The sequence below is a fragment of the Globicephala melas genome, chromosome 2, assembly GCF_963455315.2.
Source record: "Globicephala melas chromosome 2, mGloMel1.2, whole genome shotgun sequence".
Classification (NCBI taxonomy): domain Eukaryota; kingdom Metazoa; phylum Chordata; class Mammalia; order Artiodactyla; family Delphinidae; genus Globicephala; species Globicephala melas.
Window position 1 is genome coordinate 90,989,925 of NC_083315.2, and position 23,947 is coordinate 91,013,871.

Sequence of the window (23,947 nt, forward strand, 5' to 3'; positions counted from 1 at the left end):
TTTTTTTACTTGCATTAAAACATTTTTAGCATTTACTTTGTACTTATGGTCATTGACAGACTTTTGTTGAATATCCACTCCTTCAACATGTACAGTTTCTAAGGACAGTGTTGCATTTTTCTAATTGTTTCTCAGTGTCCCAGATTTAGGGAAGCAGATTTACAAAGATTTTACTTAAGTGCTGTTGTGTCACAGTTCTGGATTTAGTGCAGGCATATTTAGATGTGATCAGATCTTAACTTGTACTAACATGTGCATGTCTTGATACTTCAAATCAACTCAGTTATATATAAAAGTAACGGGAAGAAAAATAAATTGGGACCCGGGGCTTACCTCAGAATTTATCTGACCTAAGGAAGAGAAAAGTAGTCATTTTAAAGTGTTCATTGCATCCTTTTGTATCTAGGGGATGAGCATGCAGGGGCTGAAAGCTTCGTTGCCTGGAAAGAATTTAGCAGTAGTAGATCTTTTATGTATTTAGAGACATCTGTGTGTATTTCTCTGGAAGCCTATGGGAGATTTTTTGTTTGTTTGTTTGTTTTTATGGAGGCTTTGTTACGTAGCACGATTAGTTAAATCATTGGCCATTGGCAATTGATTCAACCTCTAGCCCCTCTGGGGTTGGGGATGGGACTGAAAGTTGCAGCCTTCTAATCACAAGGTTGGGTCTCCAGGCAACCAGCCCGAATCCTTAGGTGCTTTCTAAAAGTCACCTCGTAAACATAACAAAAGACAGCCCCCACTTCTTCACTTGGGAAATTCCTAGGGTTTTAGGAGCTCTGTGCCAGAAACTGGGATGAAGATATTTCTTATTATAGATCACAGTATTAAAGGCCATGCTCCCCAAATTCAGCTACACATTCAGTACAGTTCCCCAGCTGGAAATTTTTTTTAGGTAATTGACAAGATGGCTCTAAAATTCATATGAAATTGTAAGGGACCCACAATAGCCAAAACAACCCTGGAAAAGAAGAACAAAGTTGGAGGACTCACACATCCCTCTTTTAAAACTTAATACAAAGCAACAGTAATCAAGACAGTGTGGTACTGGCATAATGATAAAAATATAGATTAACAGAATAGATTTGAAATCCCAGAAATAAACCCACATGTCTGTGGTCAGCCATTTTTCAACAAGAGTACCAAGACCATTCACTAGGGTAAGAATAATCTTTTTACCAAATAGGACTGGGACAACTGGATATCCACATGCAAAAGAATGAATCTGGACCCCTAACTCACACCAACCACAAAAATTAACTCAGAATGGATCAAAGACCTAAAAATAAGAGCAAAAACGATAAAACTCTTACAAGAAAACATAGGGATAAATCTTTATTACCTTGGATTTGGCAATAGATTCATAGATGTAACACCAAAAGCATTAGTAATAAAAGAAAAAAAACCTTAAATTGAACTTCATCAAAATTAAACACTATTGGGCTTCCCTGGTGGCGCAGTGGTTGAGAGTCCGCCTGCTGATGCAGGGGACACGGGTTCGTGCCCCGGTCCGGGAAGATCCCACATGCCGTGGAGCGGCTGGGCCCGTGAGCCATGGCCACCGAGCCTGCGCGTCTGGAGCCTGTGCTCCGCAACAGGAGAGGCCACAACAGCGAGAGGCCTGCGTACCGCAAAAAAAAAAAAAAAAAAAAAAATTAAACACTTTTATGTTCCAAAGGACACTACCAAGAAAGTGAGAAGATAGTACACAGAATGAGAGAGAGATATTTGCAAGTCATATTATCCGGTAAAAGGAACTGGTATGTTGAACTTACAAAGAACTCTTAAAACTTAAAAATAAAAAGACAACCCAGTTTTTTTTTTCTTTTTTTTTAGTGGTGGCATTTTATTATTTTATTTTATTTCATTTCATTTCACTGTGTGACTTGCAGGATCTTAGTTCCCCAACCAGGGGTTGAACCTGTGCCCTCTACAGTTAAAGCGCGGAGTCCTAACCACTGGACAGCCGGGGAATTCTTCACATCCCAGTTTTTAAAATGGGCAAAGGATCTGAATATGAATTTTTTCAGAGAATATACAAAATAACCAATAAGCACATGAAAAGATGCTCAACATCATAAGTCATTAGAGAAATGCAAACCAAAACCATAATGAAATACTTCTTAATACCCGCTAATGGCTATAATCAAGAAGCAGGTAATAACAAGTGTTATTCGAACCCTCAGACACTGCTGGTGGAAATGTAAAATGGTGCACCCACTTTGGAAAGAGGCAGTTCTTCAACCTGTGAAATGTAGAGTTACTACATGCCCCAGCAATTGTACTCCTAGACAGACTCAAAATAATTGAAAACAGGTGTTCAAATAATTATTTATACATGAAAGTTCATAGCATTATTCATAATAGTGTTATTATTATAATAAAACAGTGTTATACAAAAATAGAATAGTATTATTATTCTTAATAAAAATCAGAAACAATCCAAATGTTCATCAGCTGATAAATGGATAAGCAAATGTGGTTAGGTTATATCCATTACAGTGGAATATTATTTGGTTATAAAGGGGAATAAAGTGCTGAAACATACTTCAATTTAGAGGAACTCTCTGAAAACATTATGCTAAGTGAAAGAAGCCAGTTACAAAAGACCACATATTACATGATTTCAGTTATATGAAATGTCCAGAATAGAACATCCGTAGGGACAAAAACTAGATTAGTGATTTTTTAGGTCTATGAGGATGGAGACCTTGTGGGTGTGATCATTAAAGGTTTTTTGTATTTTTTTTTTTTTTTTTTTTGCAGTATGCGGGCCTCTCACTGTTGTGGTCTCTCCCGTTGCGGAGCACAGGCTCCGGACGCGCCGACTCAGCGGCCATGGCTCACGGGCCCAGCTGCTCTGCGGCATGTGGGATCTTCCCAGACCGAGGCACGAACCCGTGTCCCCTGCACTGGCAGGCGGACTCTCAACCACTGCGCCACCAGGGAAGCCCTTGTATGTTTTTTTGAGTTGATGAAAATGTTCTAAAACTGACTGTGGTAATAGCTGCACATAAAAACCATTGAATAGTATATTTTTAGTGAATTATATGGTATGTGAATTTATCTCAAGCTGCTAAGAAATTGAAGTACATAGTCTTACTAATGACATATTCTTGCTAAAAATGTTTTACCTGAACTTAATAAAGCCTTGAGATCTAACTTCTAGTTTATAGGAAATACAGGGGAGAGATGAACAAGATAAAGAATACCGCAAGGAAGATAAATATAATATATAGGACATTTCAAGATAAATCTAGAATGTAGGACTTTTTATAGGAAAAATTGGCCTGACCTCAGTCATGAAGAACAAAAGTCAAGGGGTGGGCATGAGAGATTCATTTAGATGTAAATGACTTGAGGCATAACCAAATGTGATAGACATTTGGGGAATAATTAGGAAACTTGAATATGGTCAAGATATCAGATAATATTTAAAAGTTATTGTTAGTGTTATTAGATTATAATAAGGATATTAAGATTATATAAGGAAATGTCCATGTTAAATACATATTAAAGGGCTTCCCTGGTGGCGCAGTGGTTGAGAGTCCGCCTGCCGATGCAGGGGACACAGGTTTGTGCCCCGGTCCAGGAAGATCCCACATGCCGCGGAGCGGCTGGGCCCGTGAGCCATGGCCGCTGAGCCTACACGTCCGGAGCCTGTGCTCCGCAACATGAGAGGCCACAACAGTGAGAGGCCCGCGTACCACAAAAAATCAATCAATCAATCAATAAATAAATATTAAAGTATTTAGGAGTAAAATATCATGATGACTATTTTTTACCTTAAAATAAGCAATAAAAAAGGAAGCATATATGGAAAAAAGAGTTACTAAATTTAGGTAAAATTTGTTTTTATTATACCGGTTTCTCTGTTTCTCTGTATTTAAAAAAAAGATAAAAAATAAATAAAAATCACTCGATTACTTAAACACTACACAAATAACAAAAACATACAAATTATTCCTGAACACAGAGGGCAGAAGAGGGAAATTTTCCAAATTTGTTATATAAAGCCAACATTATGTTGACTTCAGATCTGACATAATATGGAATTTATAAATCAGTTGTATTAATAATTGTTATGCTGAAAGCCTAAATAAAACTAACAGGTAAAATCAAGTTTGACAGAATAATATAATCATGCCTACATTCCTAGAATGAACTGTTTTTGGAATTCATCTGTGAAACTGTTTATGCCTGGCACTTTTTGGGAAAGTAGCTCTTTGATAAGATTTTCAGTTTCTTCCAGAATTATTGGCCTCAAATCAAAAGCTGTTAATCATGCTTGATGATGAAGCACTAGTGTATTCCCATTATAGATAGAGACAGGATAAGGAAATTCACTATTGCTCTTATTATTTACCGCTATTCTGGAAGTCAGTCAAATAGACAAACAGAATGAACTAAAATACATAAATATTGGAGAGGAGGCAAAATAGTCATGATTTATACCTTGACAACCCAAGAAAATTAACTGATAAAGAATTAGAAACTATAGTAGAGTTTAGTTAGGTTGTTAGTTATGGAACTTACATACTAAAAATCATAGTTTAATGTATTCAACAAAATTTTTTTTTCAGGCAAGTCACTTTATTTATTTATTTACATATACATGTATCTATTCTTTTTCAAATTCTTTTTGCACTTAGGTTGTTATAGAAAAAATATTTCTTGAATGCCCTTAAAAGCAATAGCTTTTAGAAAATGTAGTGAAAGAAAAGATCCCATTTACTATACCATCAAAAAAAATAAAATACCTAGGGAAAAAACCAAGAAGAAATCTGCCAGGTCTGTTTTAAGAAAACTTTAAAACTATACTCCTGTAGGAGTATGGGCATGTAAGAAAAAAAAAAAATCAGAAGACACATTTCATTCTTGGATTGGAAGGTTCAGTATTACAAATGATAAAAGTTTTTCCAAAATTAGTCCATAAATTCATTATATTCCCAATCAGAATAACAGCCAAATTCTCTTTTGGAACTTGACAAAAGTAATCAGAAGTTCTTCTGGAAAAATTTATGAGAATTGCCAGGAAAAACTGAAGAGTTATGAGTGTGAATAGATCCAACAGATTTTAAATGTATTAAAGAGCCATAGTAATCCAGACAATGTGACAGTTGGGACTAAAATTCAGATCTTTAGAATCTGGGCTGTAGCACATTTTTTTTTTTTTAACCTTGAATTTGGAAATAATTTCAAATTTGTAAAAAGTTGCAAAAATAGAGTACAAAGAATATTCATATACTCTTTACCCATTCACCTATCGTTAACATATACCTTATTGTTCAGCACTCTATTTTTATTTATTTATTTTTTAAAAAATATTTATTTATTTATTTTGGCTGCTCTGGGTCTTAGTTGTGGCATTTGGGATCTTTAGGTGCGGCATGCAGACTCTTAGTTGTGGCATGCGTTCAGGATCTAGTTCCCCAACCAGGAATCGAACCCAGGCCCCCTGCATTGGGAGTGCAGAGTCTTACCCACTGGACCACGAGGAAGTCCCTCAGCCCTCTATTTTTAGATTGCCTCTTCTCTCTTACTCATTTATTTGTCCTGATTCCAAATGATTATTCCTTCATTTGACAAATAAAAAATTTGCTTGATTAAATATCACCAGATGTCCCTTTCTATTCATTCTCTTGTTTCTGGTTTCTTTTTTTTTTTTAATAAATTTATTTATTTATTTTTGGCTGCATTGGGTCCTCATTGCTGCACACAGGCTTTCTCTTGTTGGGGCGAGGAGGGGCTACTCTTCATTGTGGTGTGTGGGCTTCTCATTGGCGTGGCTTGTCTCTGTTGCAGAGCAAAGGCTAGAGGTGCGCAGGCTTCAGTAGTTGTGGCTCACAGGCTCTAGAGTGCAGGCTCAGTAGTTGTGCGCACAGGCTTAGTTGCTCCATGGCATGTGGGATCTTCCCGGACCAGGGCTCGAACCTGTGTCCCCTGCATTGGCAGGCGAATTCTTAACCACTGTACCACCAGGGAAGTCCCTCTTGTTTCTGTTTTAAGAACCCTTTTCATTCTGATTATTTCCATTTCCTCCTCTGATATTTTTTTAAAGGGTATTGGAATATTTTAGCATATAGTCAGAGGGCTCTGTGGCTTGATTTTTATATCCTCATCATTCCATAACTAATCATTCTAGAAAATTGTTTTTGTACTGTTTTGTGTTAAGTAGCTGAAGAATCCTTGGGAGTTAAATTGCTCATTGAGTTTACAAAACTAGCCTCCCTCTTCCTATATCATGGGATTCCAGTCTGTTGGTGGTTTTCCTGAGTCAGATGGCCTCAGTACACTGAATTTAGTCCTGAACTAACCTGATCTTCTTGGATTTCTTTGGCTTTCTAATTAGATTCCAAAGGTAGTTGGTCATTCAGTCTTATTCTGAAGGTAAATCTGGATATTCTGCAATGACTCTAGATCTGATTCATGATCTAGATGTGAGAGAAGGACACTTATGGCTAGCATATAACTAATCAATTGCCACCCAACAGTCCTTTGTACTTCGCATTTGTTTCATCTCTGCTTTGGTGAATGTGAAATCCATACTCTGCCAGGCGTGTGGCATTGTGCCAACCATAATAGGGATTTACCAAATGTAATTAGACGTGGCTGATACTAATCAGCCCATCATCCAGCATTTGGCAGTATCTCTTAAAGTGTATTTAAGAGAAGTTTCTTTCTAGTCCTGCAGTACATTTCTGGGTTAATTTTTAAGGTTTTTTAAAATCTATTTTGATTATCACCCTTTTGTTCCCTCTAATGGACCTTCTTATTTTCTAAGCTATAAATGATTTATTTTAAAGTTTCTTCTGTACTTGGACTTCCCTGCTGGCGCAGTGGTTAAGAATCTGCCTGCCAGTGCAGGGGACATGGGTTCTATCCCTGGTCCGGGAAGATCCCACATGTCCTGGAAAAACTAAGCCTGTGCACCACAACTACTGAGCCTGCGTTCTGGAGCCCGTGAGCCACAACTACTGAGCCCACGCTCCACAATTCCTGAAGCCCGTGTGCTTTAGGGCCCGTGCTCCACAACAAGAGAAGCCACCACAATGAGAAGCCCGCGTGCTGCAATGAAGAGTAGCCCCTGCTCGCCACAACTAGAGAAATCCCGCGTGCAGCAACGAAGACCCAACACAACCAAAAAATAAATTTAAAAAAAAAAAGTTTCTTCTGTACTTACCAGACCTCTTCTGAAGAACTTAGCCTCTGATTGATACAGTATGGAAGTAATGAGTAGATTCTCTTAACTCTTTAATTCAGACTACTTTTCTGAGGAATTGAAAGGAAATATTGAGCTAAAAAAGGTAAGAAATAGGAACATAGTGGATTAATATTGCTCTTAGTACCTTTGGCACTCTATTTTCTCTCTCTCTAGCAAAAGCTTCTGAGCAAAATCTCCAGAGGAAAGGTGACATATTGAGGAGATGGTAGAAATTAAAATAATAAAGCATTGGGGAGTGAGAAAGAATAGATGCAAAAGAATAAATGTGTAGGTTAATGTTTTCGTCACCACAGAATAAAATACAGTTCATTAGTACGGTCTATAGCAGGCAGGTTAAAATTGAATATTAAAAGCATTGTACTGAATTTCTAGTGGATTGTGTGTGTGTGTGTGTGTGTGTGTCTTAAAGAGCTACTATGTTTCTTTTCCTGCTTACTGCTTTGTTTAAACATCTTATTGGGCTGTAACTTGCATAATGTATTAAAGAATTCACCCATTTAAAGTATAACTTCAGTGCTTTTTTAACATGTACTTCATTCTTTTTTTTATGACCAAATAATATTCCATTGTATGGATTACATACCATTTTATTTATCCGTTCTTCAGTTTATGGAAATTTAGGTCGTTTCCACTTTCTGGCTATTATGAGTAATGCTGCTACAAATATTTGTGTACAAGTTTTTGTGCAGATATATGTTTTCATACTTCTTGGATAGATATCTAGGAGTAGAATTGCTGGGTCATATGGTAACTATACTTAACATTTTGAGCATCTCTCAGACTGTTTTCCAAATTGAACCATTTTACATTTCCACCAGCAGTGCATAGGGTTCAAATATCTCCACATCCTGGCCAATACTTATTGTTATCTCCCTTTTTGATTATAGACACCTTAGCAAGTATGAAGAGGTATCTCATTGTGGTTTTGATTTGCATTTCCATAATGGTTTATGACATAGAGCATTTAAATGTGTTTTTTTTTAGCTAATTGGTTTGAACAAGCCTTTTATTAAGGAAGTTGTATTTTGTAATGAAATTAACATTTTTCCCCCCCATGGGAGTCAAAAGCCCAGATTTTAGTCTTGCTTTTTATATCTGTTTAGAGGTTCTTTGACCTTGGATGGGACCTTTATCTTTTAAATGCCTTTAATTTTCTGCCTTAACAGAGTGGCTATAAGGATCAGTTGAAATAAATTAGTGAGAAAAGTTTTTGTCAGCTGGAGGGGATAACCACTCCCTATAACTCATTGTTCTCTGATGATATAATTATTCAGGCAGGGAAGAACATTCATAATGAAGAGCATCATAAAGGAGACCTCTGTGGTTTTGCCTTCTTGCCTTTCTGTCATCTGTAGCACCAACTTGGCCACAAGGAGTTAAGCTAAACCGATGTGAATAGCAGCATCTTGAGTTGAAGTTAAATTCATTCCTGGAGGATGGTGTAAATGAACTCATTGAAATTATTGCTATAAATTAATAACATTATCTTTCTCATCCACTTACTTATATACAACATTGGTAGTATGTTTTTCTATACTTTCTTGCAGAACTTACGCTGTCCGTTGAATGAAGAGGTAATTGACCAAGCCAGGAAAATATTCCCTTCAGTGATAAAATACATTGTAGAAATGACTGTATGGGAAGAGGAAAAAGAACTGCCTCCTCAACTCCAGATAAGGTGGGGGATTTTTTAAAAGGGAGAAGTTTTCATGATGGTTATTTATATTGCAAAACGGGTGTTTGAAAAATGTCTTTGTTGTTATTTACTGCTTTAACTTAACTATCATTATGAAGATTTTATAGAGAATTGCCTTATTGAAATACTTCCAAAATGCCCATTTATATGAGATGGTCTCTTAAGACACTATACAGAAGTTAAGCCAAAGGAAGAGCCTAATCAGGAGCTTCAGATTTTTAAGAAAACACATTTTGGGGGTCTTGTTCTAAATGATTTACAAGGTCCTAGCAGCCATTCATCCCAGTAGGGAGTAAATTGCCCAGTGTGATACTGGCCTGGACCAACTTCCAGGTTCTCTGAGAGGTTTGTGAACAAAGGTGGGGACTTCGGAATACTGTGTCTCCCTTTAGTCCAAGTCTTTAGCTATTTTCTTGATCAGAAGTTTTGATGGGGGCCACATTCACAGAAAAATAGACGAGATGAAAAGGCAGAGGGCTATGTACCAGATGAAGGAACAAGATAAAACCCCAGAAAAACAACTAAATGAAGTGGAGATAGGCAACCTTCCAGAAAAAGAATTCAGAATAATGATAGTGAAGGTGATCCAAGACCTTGGAAAAAGAATGGATGCAGAGATCGAGAAGATGCAAGAAATGTTTAACGAAGACCTAGAAGAATTAAAGAACAAATAAAAAGAGATGAACAGTACAATAACTGAAATGAAAACTACACTAGAAGGAATCAATAACAGAATAACTGAGGCAGAAGAACGGATAAGTGACCTGGAATACAGAATGGTGGAATTCACTGCTGTGGAACAGAATAAAGAAAAAAAGAATGAAAAGAAATGAAGACAACCTAAGAGACCTCTGGGACAACATTAAATGCAACAACATTTGCATTATAGGGGTCCCAGAAGGAGAAGAGAGAGAGAAAGGATCCGAGAAAATATTTGAAGAGATTATAGTCAAAAACTTCCCTAACATGGGAAAGGAAAGAGCCACCCAAATCCAGGAAAGGCAGAGAGTCCCATACAGGATAAACCCAAGGAGAAACACACTGAGACACATAGTAATCAAATTGGCAAAAATTAAAGACAAAGAAAAATTATTGGAAGCAGCAAGGGAAAAACAACAAATAACATACAAGGGAATTCCTATAAGGTTAACAGCTGATTTCTCAGCAGAAACTCTACAAGCCAGAAGAGAGTGGCATGATATACTTAAAGTGATGAAAGGGAAGAACCTACAACCAAGATTACTCTACCCAGCAAGGATCTCATTCACATTTGATGGAGAAATCAAAAGCTTTACAGACAGGCAAAAGCTAAGAGAATTCAGCACCACCAAACCAGCTCTACAACAAATGCTAAAGGAACTTCTCTAAGTGGGAAACACAAGAGAAGAAAAGGACCTACAAAAACAAACCCAAAACAATTAAGAAAATGGTCATAGGAACATGCATATCAATAATTACCTTAAATGTGAATGGATTAAATACTACAACCAAAAGACACAGGCTCGCTGAATGGATACAAAAACAAGACCCATACATACGCTGTCTACAAGAACCCACTTCAGACCTAGGGACACATACAGACTGAAAGTGAGGGGATGGAAAAAGATATTCCATGTAAATGGAAATCTAAAGAAAGCTGGAGTAGCAATACTCATATCAGATAAAATAGACTTTAAAATAAAGAATGTTACAAGAGACAAGGAAGGCCACTACATGATGATCAAAGGATCGATCCAAGAAGAAGATATAACAATTATAAATATATATGCACCCAACATAGGAGCACCTCAATACTTAAGGCAACTGCTAACAGCTCTAAAAGAGGAAATCGACAGTAACACAATAATAGTGAGGGACTTTAACACCTCATTAACACCAATGGACAGGCCATTCAAACAGAAAATTAATAAGGAAACCCAAGCTTTAAATGACACAATAGACCAGATAGATTTAATAGGCATTTATAGGACATTCCATCCAAAAACAACAGATTACACTTTCTTCTCAAGTGCGCATGGAACATTCTCCAGGATAGATCACATCTTGGGTCACAAATCAAGCCTAAATAAATTTAAGAAAATTGAAATCATATCAAGCATCTTTTCTGAGCACAACGCTATGAGATTAGAAATCAGTTATAGGGGAAAAAAACGTAAAAAGCACAAACACATGGAGGCTAAACACTACGTTACTAAATAACCAAGAGATCACTGAGGAAATCAAAGCGGAAATCAAAAAATACCTAGAGACAAGTGACAATGAAAACACGATGATCCAAAACCTATGGGAGGCAGCAAAAGCAGTTCTAAGAGGGAAGTTTATAGCTATACAAGCCCACCTCAAAAACAAGTAACAATATAACATTACACCTAAAGGACCTAGAGAAAGAAGAACAAACCAAACCCAAAGTTAGCAGAAGGAAAGAAATCATAAAGATCAGAGCAGAAATAAATGAAATAGAAACAAAGAAAACAATAGCAAAGATCAATAGAACTAAAAGCTGGTTCTTTGAGAAGATAAACAAAATTGATAAACCATTAGCCAGACTCATCAAGAAAAAGAGGAAGAGGACTCAAATCAATAAAATTAGAAATGACAAAGGAGAAATCACAACTGACATGGCAGAAATACAAAGAATTATAAGAGATTACGACAAACAACTATGCCAATAAAATAGACAACCTAGAAGAAATGGACAAATTCTTAGAAAGGTATAACCTTCCAAAACTGAACCAGGAAGAAATAGAAAATATGAACAGACCAATCACAAGTAATGAAGTTGAAACTGTGATTAAAAATCTTCTAACAAACATCCAGGACCAGATGGTTTCACACGTGAATTTTGTCAGACATTTAGAGAAGAGCTAACACCCATCCTTCTCAAACTCTTCCAAAAAATAGCAGAGGAAGGAAAGCTCCAAAACTCATTCTATGAGGCCACCATCACCCTGATACCAAAACCAGACAAAGATACTACAAAAAAAGAAAATTACAGACCAATATCACTGATGAATATAGATGCAAAAATCCTCAACAAAATACTAGCAAACAGAATCCAAAAATACATAAAAGTGGGATTTATCCCAGGGATGCAAGGATACTTCAATATACGCAAATTAATCAATGTGATACAGCATATTAGCAAATTGAAGTGGGATCAAGTGGGATTTATCCCAGGGATGCAAGGATACTTCAATATACGCAATATATCCCAGGGATGCAAGGATATACGCAATATATCCCAGGGATGCAAGGATATACGCAATATATCCCAGGGATGCAAGGATACTTCAATATACGCAAATTAATCAATGTGATACAGCATATTAGCAAATTGAAGAATAAAAACCATATGATCATCTCAATAGATGCAGAAAAAGCTTGTGACAAAATTCAACACCACTTATGATAAATATTTTCCAGAAAGTGGGCATAGAGGGAACTACCTCAACATAATAAAGGCCATATACTACAAACCCACAGCAAACATCATTCTCAATGGTGAAAAACTGAAAGCATTTCCTCTAAGATGAGGAATGAGACAAGGATGTCCACCCTCACCACTATTATTCAACATAATTTTGGAAGTCCTAGCCAAGGCAATCAGAGAAGAAAAAGAAATAAAAGGAATACAAATTGGAAAAGAAGAAGTAAAACTGTCACCGTTTGCAGATGACATGATAGTATACATAGAGAATCCTAAAGATGCCACCAGAAAACTATTAGAGCTAATTAATGTATTTGGTAAAGTTGCAGGATACAACATTAATGCACAGAAATCTCTTGCATTCGTATACACATCATCCTATACAATGATTTTTCATCATTCCTTCAGATGATGAAAAATCTGAAAGAGAAATTAAGAAACACTCCCATTTACCATTGCAACAAAAAGAATAAAATACCTAGGAATAAACTGACCTAGGGAGACAAAAGACCTGTATGCAGAAAACTATAAGGCACTGTTGAAAGAAATTAAAGATGATACCAAAAGATGGAGAGATATTCCATGTTCTTGGATTGGAAGAATCAATACTGTGAAAATGACTATACTACCCAAAGCAATCTACAGATTCAATGCAATCCTTGTCAAATTACCAATGGCATTTTTTACAGAACTAGAACAAAAAACCTTAAATTTTGTATGGAGATACAGAAGACCCCAAATAGCCAAAGCAGTCTTGAAGGAAAAAAGCAGAGCTGGAGGAATCAGACTCCCTGACTTCAGACTAGACTACAAAGCTACAGTAATCAAGACAATATGGTACTGGCACAAAAACAGAAACATAGATCAATGAAACAGGATAGAAAGCCCAGAGATAAACCCATGCAACCTATTGTCAACTAATCTATGACAAAGGAGGCAAGGATATACAATGGAGAAAAGAGAGTCTCTTCAATAAGTTGTACTGGGGAAACTAGACAGCTACATGTAAAAGAATGAAATTAGAACACTCCCTAACACCATACACAAAATTAAACTCAAAATGGATTAGAGACCTAAATGTAAGACTGGACACTGTAAAACTCTTAGAGGAAAACATAGGAAGAACACTCTTTGGCATAAATCACAGCGAGATCTTTTTTGATCCACTTCCTAGAGTAATGGAAATAAAAACAAAAATAAACAAATGGGACCTAATGAAACTTAAAAGCTTTTGCAAAGCAAAGGAAACTACACACAAGTCGAAAAGACAACCCTCAGAATGGGAAAACATACTCGTAGACAAATCAACAGACAAAGTATTAATCTCCAACATATATAAACAGCTCATGCAGCTCAATATTAAAAAAACAAACAACCCAATCAAAAAATGGGCAGAAGACCTAAATAGACATTTCTCCAAAGAGGACATACAGGTGGCTAAGAAGCACATGAAAAGCTGCTCAATATCACTAATTATTAGAGAAATGCAAATCAAAACTACAATGAGGTATCACCTGATACCAGTCAGAATGGGCATCATCAGAAAATCTACAAACAACAAATGCCGGAGAGGGTGTGGAGAAAAGGCGGCCCTCTTGCACTGTTGGTGGGAATGTAAATTGATACAGCCACTATGGAGAACAGTATGGAGGTTCATTAAAAAACTGAAAATAGAATTACCATATGACCCAGCAATCCCACTACTGGGCATATACCCAGAGAAAACTATAATTCAAAAAGACACATGCGCCCCAATGTTCAGTGCTGCACTATTTCCAGTAGCCAGGTTATGGAAGCAACCTAAATGCCCATCGACAGACGAATGGATAAAGAAGATGTGGTACCTGTATGCAATGGAATATTACACAGCCATAAAAAGGAACGAAATTGGGTCATTTGTGGAGACGTGGGTGAATCAAGAGACTATCATAGAGAGTGAAGTAAGTCAGAAAGAGAAAAACAAATATGGTATATTAACGCATATCTGTGGAACCTAGAAAAATGATAGAGATGAACCGGTTTGCAGGGCAAAAATAGAGACACAGATGTAGAGAACAAACGTATGGACACCAAGGGGGGAAAGCAGCTGGGAGTGGGGGAATGGTGTGATGAATTGGGAGATTGGGATTGACATGTATTCACTGATGTGTATAAAATGGATGACTAATAAGAACTTGCTGTATAAAAAAATAAAATTAAATTTAAAAAAAAAAGAAAAGAAAAAGAAGAAAAAGAAAAGAAGATATTTTGATGGAGGTTCCCTTGTGGTGCAGTGGTTAACAATCCACCTGCCAATGCAGGGGACATGGATGTGAGCCCTGGTCCAGGAAGATCCCACATGCCGTGGAGCAACTAAGCCCATGTGCCACAACTACTGAGCCTGCACTTTATTTTTTTTATTTTTATTTTTTGGTATGCTGGCCTCTCACTGTTGTGGCCTCTGCCGTTGTGGAGCACAGGCTCCGGACGCGCAGGCTCAGCGGCCACGGCCCAGGGGCCAGCCGCTCCGCGGCACGTGGGATCTTCCCAGACCGGGGCATGAACCCGTGTCCCCTGCATCGGCAGGTGGACTCTCAACCACTGCGCCACCAGGGAAGCCCTGAGCCTGCACTTGAGATCCCATGTTCCACAACTACTGAAGCCCGTGCGCCTAGAGCCCATGCACTGGAACAAGAGAAGCCAACGCAACGAGAAGCCTGCACACTGCACCAAAGATCCAACGCAGCCAAAAATACATAAATTAATTAATTTTAAAAAATTTAAAATATTTGATGGTAGGAATAAGGAGATAGCCCTTTGCCCTGTGCTTTGGGATCTAGATTTATTTCAGGTGTAGGGATTTAACAGTTTTTTGTGGTTTTTCTTCGGTACGCGGGCCTCTCACTGTTGTGGCCTGTCACGTTGCGGAGCACAGGCTCCGGACGCGCAGGCTGAGCGGCCATGGCTCACAGGCCCAGCCACTCCGCCGCATGTGTGATCTTTCCAGACCGGGGCACGAACCCGTGTCCCCTGCATCGGCAGGCGGACTCTCAACCACTTCGCCACCAGGGAAGCCCCAACAGTTGTTTTTTAAAAGTTTATTTATTATTTATTTTTGTCCGCATTGGGTCTTCGTTGCCGCCCGCGTGCTTTCTCCAGTTGCGGCGAGCAGGGGCTGTTCTTCGTTGAGGTGCGTGGGCTTCTCATTGCAGTGGCTTGTCTTTGTTGCGGAGCACAGACTCTAGACGCATGGGCTTCAGTAGTTGTGGCTTGCGGGCTCCGTAGTTGTGGCTCGTGGGTTCTAGAGCGCAGCCTCAGTAGTTGTGGCACACGGGCTTAGTTGCTCTGCGGCATGTGGGATCTTCCCGTACCAGGGCTCGAACCCATGTCCCCTGCATTGGCAGGCAGATTCTTAACCCCTGCGCCACAAGGGAATTCCCTTAACAGTTTTTTTTAGCTAAAACCCAGCAATTTCTAACGACCATATGTCTTTTAGTGACAGTAATATTTGCTCTTAATTTACAAATGCAAAAGAGAATTCTAGACCTGATATGAAATACAGTTTGGGGCTTGTAGGAATTTTTCTACCTGAGTAATATAGGAGTTTCACAAACCTAAGTACAGTTTTTTTAGTTTATTGGGTGTATTTGTATTATTCTATGAGAGAGAATTAAGAATTTCAATTTTTAAAAACATTAAATGTATTGTTTTGACTTTTGCTGGGCCATAAACTGTTTATAAAAATAACGATCATCAGCGATTGTGTCCACAAAGGTTTTAATTTCAGATATTTTGATAGCATCAGTTAAATGCTTTAAGAAACTTTGTGTTGGTAAACATAGTACTAGCAATATGCCTGTCTAAAAAGGGTGGGTTGCTTGAGTGTGGTCATGTGTGTAGAACGCACTGGACTTCAAATTCACAGATCTGAGTTCTAATTCTCACTGCTTATTGGCTTTGGGACCATAGAGAAGTCTTTTTGAGCCTCTATTTCCTAAGGTATAAGAGGCCTGAGAAAAGCTGCCTCTTAGAGTTATGAGGATCAATTGAGTATTAGTGAAAGGTTATTATAAACTGTTTAAAACTGATAATAACTTCTGACATTTGTGTAGCCCATGACAGCCATTTTCACGTATTTTATAAGATCCTCACACCACTCTCAAATGTAGATATTATACTCTTCTTAGAGGTGGAAAAGCTACTGTCATCTCAGCAAGATTAAATGCTTAAGTGATTTGTCTAAGGCCTCTCAGTCAAATGGTAGTTCTGGCACTTTAAATCTATATACCTTTTTAAAAAAAAACTTAAATGTGCTATAAAACCAGTATCACTTAAAATAAATAGAAGGTAAAAATAAGTTAAATAAAAACTAAATGTTAATAAAATCTGTCTGTCATTGCCTGCTTGAAGGTTCTGAGCCTGAGGCCTGTCTCCTTTTGTCAAAGTGGGAGATTAGCAAGATTTAAGAATGGTGTTAAAGACATACTGCCACTTACTGAGAATAATATTTTAATTCTGAAAGTTAGAAAAATTGGGGGACAAACATCGAAAAGGTAATACTTTTGTCAGGGTTTTTAAATTTTATGGCACTGTACCACTTAAAATCACCTCCTATACTAGTATTACAGAGGTACTTTCCCATACGTAGGAAGCTACATGGTGCTGCTTCATCACATGGCATATATTATTTTAGCCTGTATTTCATGTTTTCCTTTGTTTATTTGTTGCAGTGTCTGAATATATATCTTTTTTTAAAAACAGAGAGAAAAATGATAGCTACTACTGTGTCCTTTTCAATGATGAACACCATTCATATGACCATGTCATATACAGTCTACAAAGAGCTCTTGACTGTGAGCTCGCAGAGGCACAGTTGCACACCACTGCCATAGACAAAGAGGTTCGTGTCATTTGAATTATTATGCTGTCTTCATCAGCTTCCTGGAAATTGGGTGTTGACTGGCCCTTGCCAAGTGCCTTAGTATTGTGTTAGGTACAACCATCCTCTTCATTTATCCTTTATAGCCTAAGTAAATTGGTTGAAACTTGATTTTTCTGTGTGTGTTTAACAGTTTAAGATGACTAATTTTCCTCTTCTGTTCTAAATAATTAGAAAGTTACTGAATATACTTGGCAAAGAGTAGTTAAGAATGTCAGCTCGGGCTTCCCTGGTGGCGCAGTGGTTGAGAGTCCGCCTGCCGATGCAGGGGACGCAGATTTGTGCCCCGGTCCGGGAAGATCCCACATACCGCGGAGTGGCTGGGCCTGTGAGCCATGGCCGCTGAGCCTGTGCATCCGGAGCCTGTGCTCCGCAATGGGAGGGGCCACAACAGTGAGAGGCCCGTGTACCGCCAAAAAAAAAAAAAAAAGAATGTCAGCTCAACCTCAGTCTGTTTCTATAATTATTGAATGAATGAATAAATGCATGAATTATGAGAAGTTGGTTAGTTAACATCATCTATTAAAACTATTTTTAGAATAATATTGATAGCATGGCTCAGCTTTTATTTAACACCCATCCAAAGCAAAATGTGTTCTTCGGGTATGCAGAAGGAACATTAACCTAATCCCTACCCTCAAGAGGAGGGTAAGATGGTAGAAGAAATATCATGGCACTAGTAATTAGCATTGTGATTCTAGGACTTGAGGAATCAATATCCTGGCCAAACCTCTAACCCACTAGTGGACCAAAAGTGTGATATGGAACACATGATGAAGAATTTTAAGTTTACTCATGAAAACTGTCTAAGACATATAATAGGAGTTTAGTAAAGCTAACTTATTATTATCTGATAGAAATAGAATATACTACAATAAGTAAATAATTGACATTCTTGCCAAGCAGGAAATCTAGAATCCTAAAGTATAGAAACTCTCCACTAGTGGTATTGAAAGTTCTGAAGCTACATAAAACTGCTAAACATTTATGTTTATCTTCTAGGTATTGTCAATCTTAGGACTTTTAGGCAGTCAACAAATGATTGATAATTAAGAGCTTATTGGGTCTTTGGGCTTTATATTACTTATTGATTGATTGGGATTGTCAATCTACTACCACCTAATTCTCATGTTTGTCTATAATTAGGGCCGTCGCGCTGTTAAAGCAGGTGCTTTTGCTGCTTGCCAGGAAGCAAAGGAAGATATAAAGGTAATTTTCTGAATTAGAGTCAAAAAGAGAATTTTAAGAGGAATGCACATTACAAGAGCCCAAGTAAAACAATTATATTGTTGAAGTGGTTTGACATCCTAAGTAAAGATAAGATTGGAGCATTTAGACCCAGAGATTTGGAACTGCAACAGTTATAGATTTCTTTTTTTGAAGAGTAGATTACTTAGTTAGAACAAAAATTTTAAAACTAGTTTGTTTTTAATATTCCTTTCATTTCTAGAGTCATTCAGAAAATGTCTCTCAACATCCACTTCATGTAGAAGTATTACACTCTGAGGTTATGGCTCATCAGAAATTTGCTTTGCGTCTGGGGTCCTGGATGAATAAAATTATGAGCTATTCAAGTAAGTATATAGCCTATTTTTCTTATTTTTCATAAACTATTGTCTTTTTAAATAGCCACAAATTTTAAAATGTCATTGAGTATAAAATAAAATGGTTTTTGTTTTTTTTTATACATTTTGCTTATTTTCAGGATTGCATTTCAGATGCTGTGAATAATGTTTCATTGGCTCTTGATTCTTTGATATTGACAGAATAATTCTTGATATCAAGTGTAGGATGATTACTGTTAGTTTTTTCATATGTTATTATAGGAAATGTACTTTTGGGAGAAAATACTTTAAGAATAAAAATTATATGACTTTTTTTGTTTGTAGGTGACTTCAGACAGATCTTTTGCCAAGCATGCCTTAGAGAAGAACCTGGCTCTGAGAATCCCTGTCTCATAAGCAGGTTAATGCTTTGGGATGCAAAGCTTTATAAAGGTAGGTAGATCTTTACTTGTGCTTCTTGCCATGAAGCAGAGGAATATTATGACCTTAAAGTGGAGTTTAATCTCTTTTGTTTATTAAATCAGTGAACTTGATAAGATATTATACTTTGAAGGTGAGGTTAACCAATCAATATGTATTCTGTGTTAAAACCCTGGGATATTGCCTTTTAATTATAGTGCCTTTTCATTTACTCAGAACCAGTAAAAAGAGTATGTATGCATTCATGCAGTAGTGCCATTATAAAAGCTATGTTAATTTTCATTTTTAAAATTTAAATGAAGAACCAAAAGTAAAAGGTGAGAGAAAGGTTAAAGGGGATGGAGAAGGGAAAGTACAGAGTAAGAGTAGTCTTTAGTGAAACAGAATGAAAAGGAATGGAGAAAGGTGGGAGAAGTAGGATGAAGTAAGGTACAGGAGTGAGAGGGGTACAGAAAAAGAGGGGAAAGGCATTACATGTATGTATTTTAAATTCTAGCTATTAAATATTAATGCAATAAATGCCACTAACATTTGAGTCCTTGAGGTCTATTAGCATGTGAAATATTTTTATAATATTCTGCCACTACTAATAGCTGGAATGTTTTTTTTGCCTTGGTGATACTCCTCCCACCTCCCTAAAAAATGATGTATAGGTGCCCGTAAGATCCTTCACGAATTGATCTTCAGCAGTTTTTTTATGGAGATGGAATACAAAAAATTCTTTGCTATGGAATTTGTGAAGGTAATTGCTCTTTATAAATAGATATCAATAAATAGAAATAGAAAACCATTTTTGTAAGTGAAATAATGGAAACAAAGGGGATAATTATGAAGCAAGAATTTAATTTTATAGTTCATTTCTCTGTCAAAAAGTTCATTTATTTTCACGTTTGGTAGTATGGAAACAGTAGTCTGAGAGAGGAGATAGGTGGAAAATGACCTATTGTTTGCCTAGAAAAAGCAGTAGGAAGTTATCACATTCATGAATACATTTATCTTTTCTAATCATTTGTTAGTAAAATTATAACAAGAGCAGTGACTAGCTGAAAGGCATAGCAGGGAAAAGGAACAGATATACATGCTAAAAGGAGGCAGATATCTGATGGGCAAGAGTTATACTTAACTATTTGAGGCTAGAATATAAAGATAAATCTTACAGCTTTTTAATATTGTTTTATTGATCTATTGTATATCCCTTATATTGTTATATTTTTTGTCTCTCTCTCTCTCAAGTTAGACTAGTTAGAACATGTACTTCTTTAACCTTCTGCTTTGCCTTATACAGAGGTATCCAGTAAATACTTGTTAGTTTACTCTGATTTTGAGTGGCAGGAAATTCTGTAAAACTTAGGACAGAGGTAGACCCAGGATGGAATTGGAAGCAGAGAGTTAAATAATGATTGTCATAGGCAAATGATACTATGGGATAAGATACCTGCACTTCCTGGATTTTATAAGTAGATTGTTAAAAGCAACTAAGACATTTGGTTTCTTTAAAGGTGATGACAACTCAAATTATCAACTCTATTCTTCTAAAACTCATTAGAGATAGAATATTGGACCATATCTGTGATCTGAAATGAAGTTTTTTCCTTATACAACAGCAGTTCTCCCTCCTTATATGATGTTTTTCTGTATACCGTGGTTACCTCTTAAACTTTGTATGAATTCTAATGGTTGAAATTAAATATGTAGGTCAGGGATCTAACACTGTGCTTACATATAATAGATGCTTGATGCATGACTGGATGTATTATATTTTTGTTCTCCCAAGATATCAGGATTGATTTTCAGCTGGTATGCACCAGTATGTATAAGAAGTTATGTACAGCCAGCATCCATTCTGTTTAAGGCTGGGTTGAATCTGATGGTTGGTTTTCTGGGTCATATCAGCTTTTAAATACTTTCAATATAGTCCCTGCCCTATTCCATTGGGGTAAAATCTGCTAAAAATTGCCCCAGATTCTGTTTGAGAAAGTATATACTACACCTTTGCAGTCCTCTGTGATTTTTACGTGTGTGTGTGTGTGTGTGTGTGTTTGTTGTGTTTTTTAAAAATAGTTCTCAGTATCCAACTATGCTAGTTTGGGTAGCTGAATTCATATTCAGTCTTTTGTTATTCTCTTTCTAGTAAATTTTTGTTGACCATAGTATCTCCCCTTAATAAATAGGAGTTATAATACTTGCCATCTTATACATGGGAACAAATATAGCAGCTGTTAAAATTGGGATTTTAAAAGTTTTCAGTACTTATTTATAATTGCTTCTCCACTTATTGTTTTATCTTCCAGTATTATAAGCAGCTACAGAAAGACTATATCAGTGATGATCATGACAGAAGTATCTCTATAACTGCACTCTCAGTTCAGATGTTTACTGTTCCTACTTTGGTATGTATTAATTAGTCTTGGCAACCTTTCTGAGTAATATTTATTTTATTATTTAAGAATTTTAGTTAGTGTTGAATTGAATTAAAACAATTTCTGAGTCACTATGCTGGTCTAATTACACGTGGAAAATTGAATAATGCTTCAGTGGTATCTGCACGTGAAAATACTTTAATGATACCCAAGGGCTAGGTAATTTGTGGAGTGGGAGTGATGGCACTACCTTGGTCCAAAAGTGCTTATTCCTGCAGGTGAAACCTAGGGATGGTTTCTCAGTGTCTAGAGTAACTTAGGAACAGTGCCTTTTTAATACCAAAAATTTTTTTGTGTGCTATTCTCTTGTTCTTTAGGTTTTTTTTTTTTTTAATCATTGTTAGGGTGGGGGAATAGAGTAAGACAAAACAAAACAGGAGGAGAGTATAACTGTTGAGCATTTGCATGAGATGGAGCTGCATAGGCCTGGGAGGAGGAGGGTGGAGGATTCTGCTTCCTTTTTATCCTGCTACTTTTCCTGTTTCTTCTGGAAAGTTCCTACTTTCTCTTTTCAAAGGCCAGAGAAAAGAATGGGGAAGAGAAATTGGATTGCGATTAAGGGGGAGATGTCAGAATAGAAAATATATATGACAGAAGCCTGAAGTATATCTGTTTGTTCTGCTTTGCTCACTGTGTGATTAACAGTGGTAAACATTCATGTAAATGAATGTTACACAGATACTGTGTAACCTGTGTAATGGGCTTGGGGTGTTCAGATAGGTGTTTTCTAGTTGCTGAGGAGTAGGGAATTTTTACTTTTAGAAAATAATTTCTCAGAAATTGCTATCTTGTGAGACTAAGGAGTATGTTTGTTGCTCAACAAACATTTATTCAAAATGATTTACCAACCAAATGAATACATAAGTAAAGTCCATACTATAATGAGTTAATACTAAAGACAATATTCTTCACATGTTCTGCAGGCTCGACATCTTATTGAAGAGCAAAATGTTATCTCTGTCATCACTGAAACTCTGCTGGAAGTTTTGCCTGAGTACTTGGATAGGAACAATAAATTCAACTTCCAGGGTTATAGCCAGGACAAATTGGGAAGAGTATATGCAGTAATATGTGATCTAAAGTAAGTTGAGTAAAAAGGTGAGGGTACCTGTTAAACACAGTTGTGTTTATTCTGTCCTATATATAAACATCTGATCCTTTTGGTTATCTTGGAATCTTTATAATGATGGCAAGGACAAAGAACTGTTACTGTGATGTCAATAAATGTTTTAAGTGAAGGCTTCTAATAGAGTTAAAATCAGGTCAATAAAGAAGGTACTGAGGAAGGGCCTCTCACAGGAACTTAGGGTCTCTTGGGGTCACCAAATGAATCTCCATCATGGTCACCATGCCTTCCACTCACTTCCACTCATGTATTTTGGTTCTGCCCCTCTTGCATAGTCTCTTTGTGCTTAGTTTCAGATGATCTTGTTGATGTGAATTTTTTTAACTCCTTTTTCATACATATGACCAAGTATTCATCAGGGGTTTCTTAAGTTTTTCTCCCTGAAGAAATGGAGTTTCCTTTTAAAGTAAAGTTGGAATCATATGATAGGTCACATTTGGGATCATTGGACCTAAAAGGAAATAAATTTCTAATTTTTTTAGAAATAGATGGTGACTACTATAAGGATTATGCTGTATAAAGTATTCAATAAATCATAAACTTAATTATTTTAAGAATATATTAAGACAAAATATGTTTCATTTAGTTCACTATTAAAAAAAGAGCTCTAAGATATATATGATTACTTATTCTAGTCCCTACGTGAATAAAATCATTCTAATTTTGTCCACTTCTTCTAGTGACCATGTAAAGTATAGAGAGCTGGAAACAAGTTTCTAAACCAACCTAGAAATAGTTTACTCTAGTTAGAAAAATACATTTGACAGATTTCTGGAACTATGCATTGGATCCTTGATATTACTCAGAAAAATGTTTTCAGACCCTTTCAAATTCTGCAATTTCTAAACATGATTATGACATGTAATTCTTTCTTTAAAGTTCAGTAAATCGTTATGTTATCATATCTTCAGTACAAGTTGAGATGGTGATGAGTTCAGTAGTGAATTGCCATTTAGCCAGTGTGATTCACAAATTATGCATAATTTACAATATGCAAAACAAACAAAAAATATACAAAAACTCCAAATGGCAGTACTTAAAGTTTAGTGTTAAATCAGTGTATTTATCATTCCTTTGGTCTACTGTATAGGAAAAATCTCTTTCTGTGGTTCTCATTACTCTGAAGTATTCTTACAACAGAGTTATTTTT

At 36.6% G+C, this 23,947-nt stretch overlaps 1 protein-coding gene across 3 annotated transcripts in view; it reads left to right on the forward strand.

Moving 5' to 3' along the window:
• UBR1 (ubiquitin protein ligase E3 component n-recognin 1) overlaps window positions 1-23,947 on the forward strand; it is a 166,934-nt gene that overhangs the window by 57,391 nt on the left and 85,596 nt on the right. For all 3 annotated transcript variants that reach the window (XM_030842844.2, XM_060294402.1, XM_030842843.2), the window contains exons 5-12: window positions 8,773-8,903; window positions 17,089-17,227; window positions 18,413-18,475; window positions 18,717-18,840; window positions 19,156-19,263; window positions 19,905-19,993; window positions 21,543-21,641; window positions 22,595-22,752. In XM_030842844.2, coding sequence (XP_030698704.1) covers window positions 8,773-8,903; window positions 17,089-17,227; window positions 18,413-18,475; window positions 18,717-18,840; window positions 19,156-19,263; window positions 19,905-19,993; window positions 21,543-21,641; window positions 22,595-22,752 — 911 coding nt within the window. The remainder of the gene's footprint in view (window positions 1-8,772; window positions 8,904-17,088; window positions 17,228-18,412; window positions 18,476-18,716; window positions 18,841-19,155; window positions 19,264-19,904; window positions 19,994-21,542; window positions 21,642-22,594; window positions 22,753-23,947) is intronic.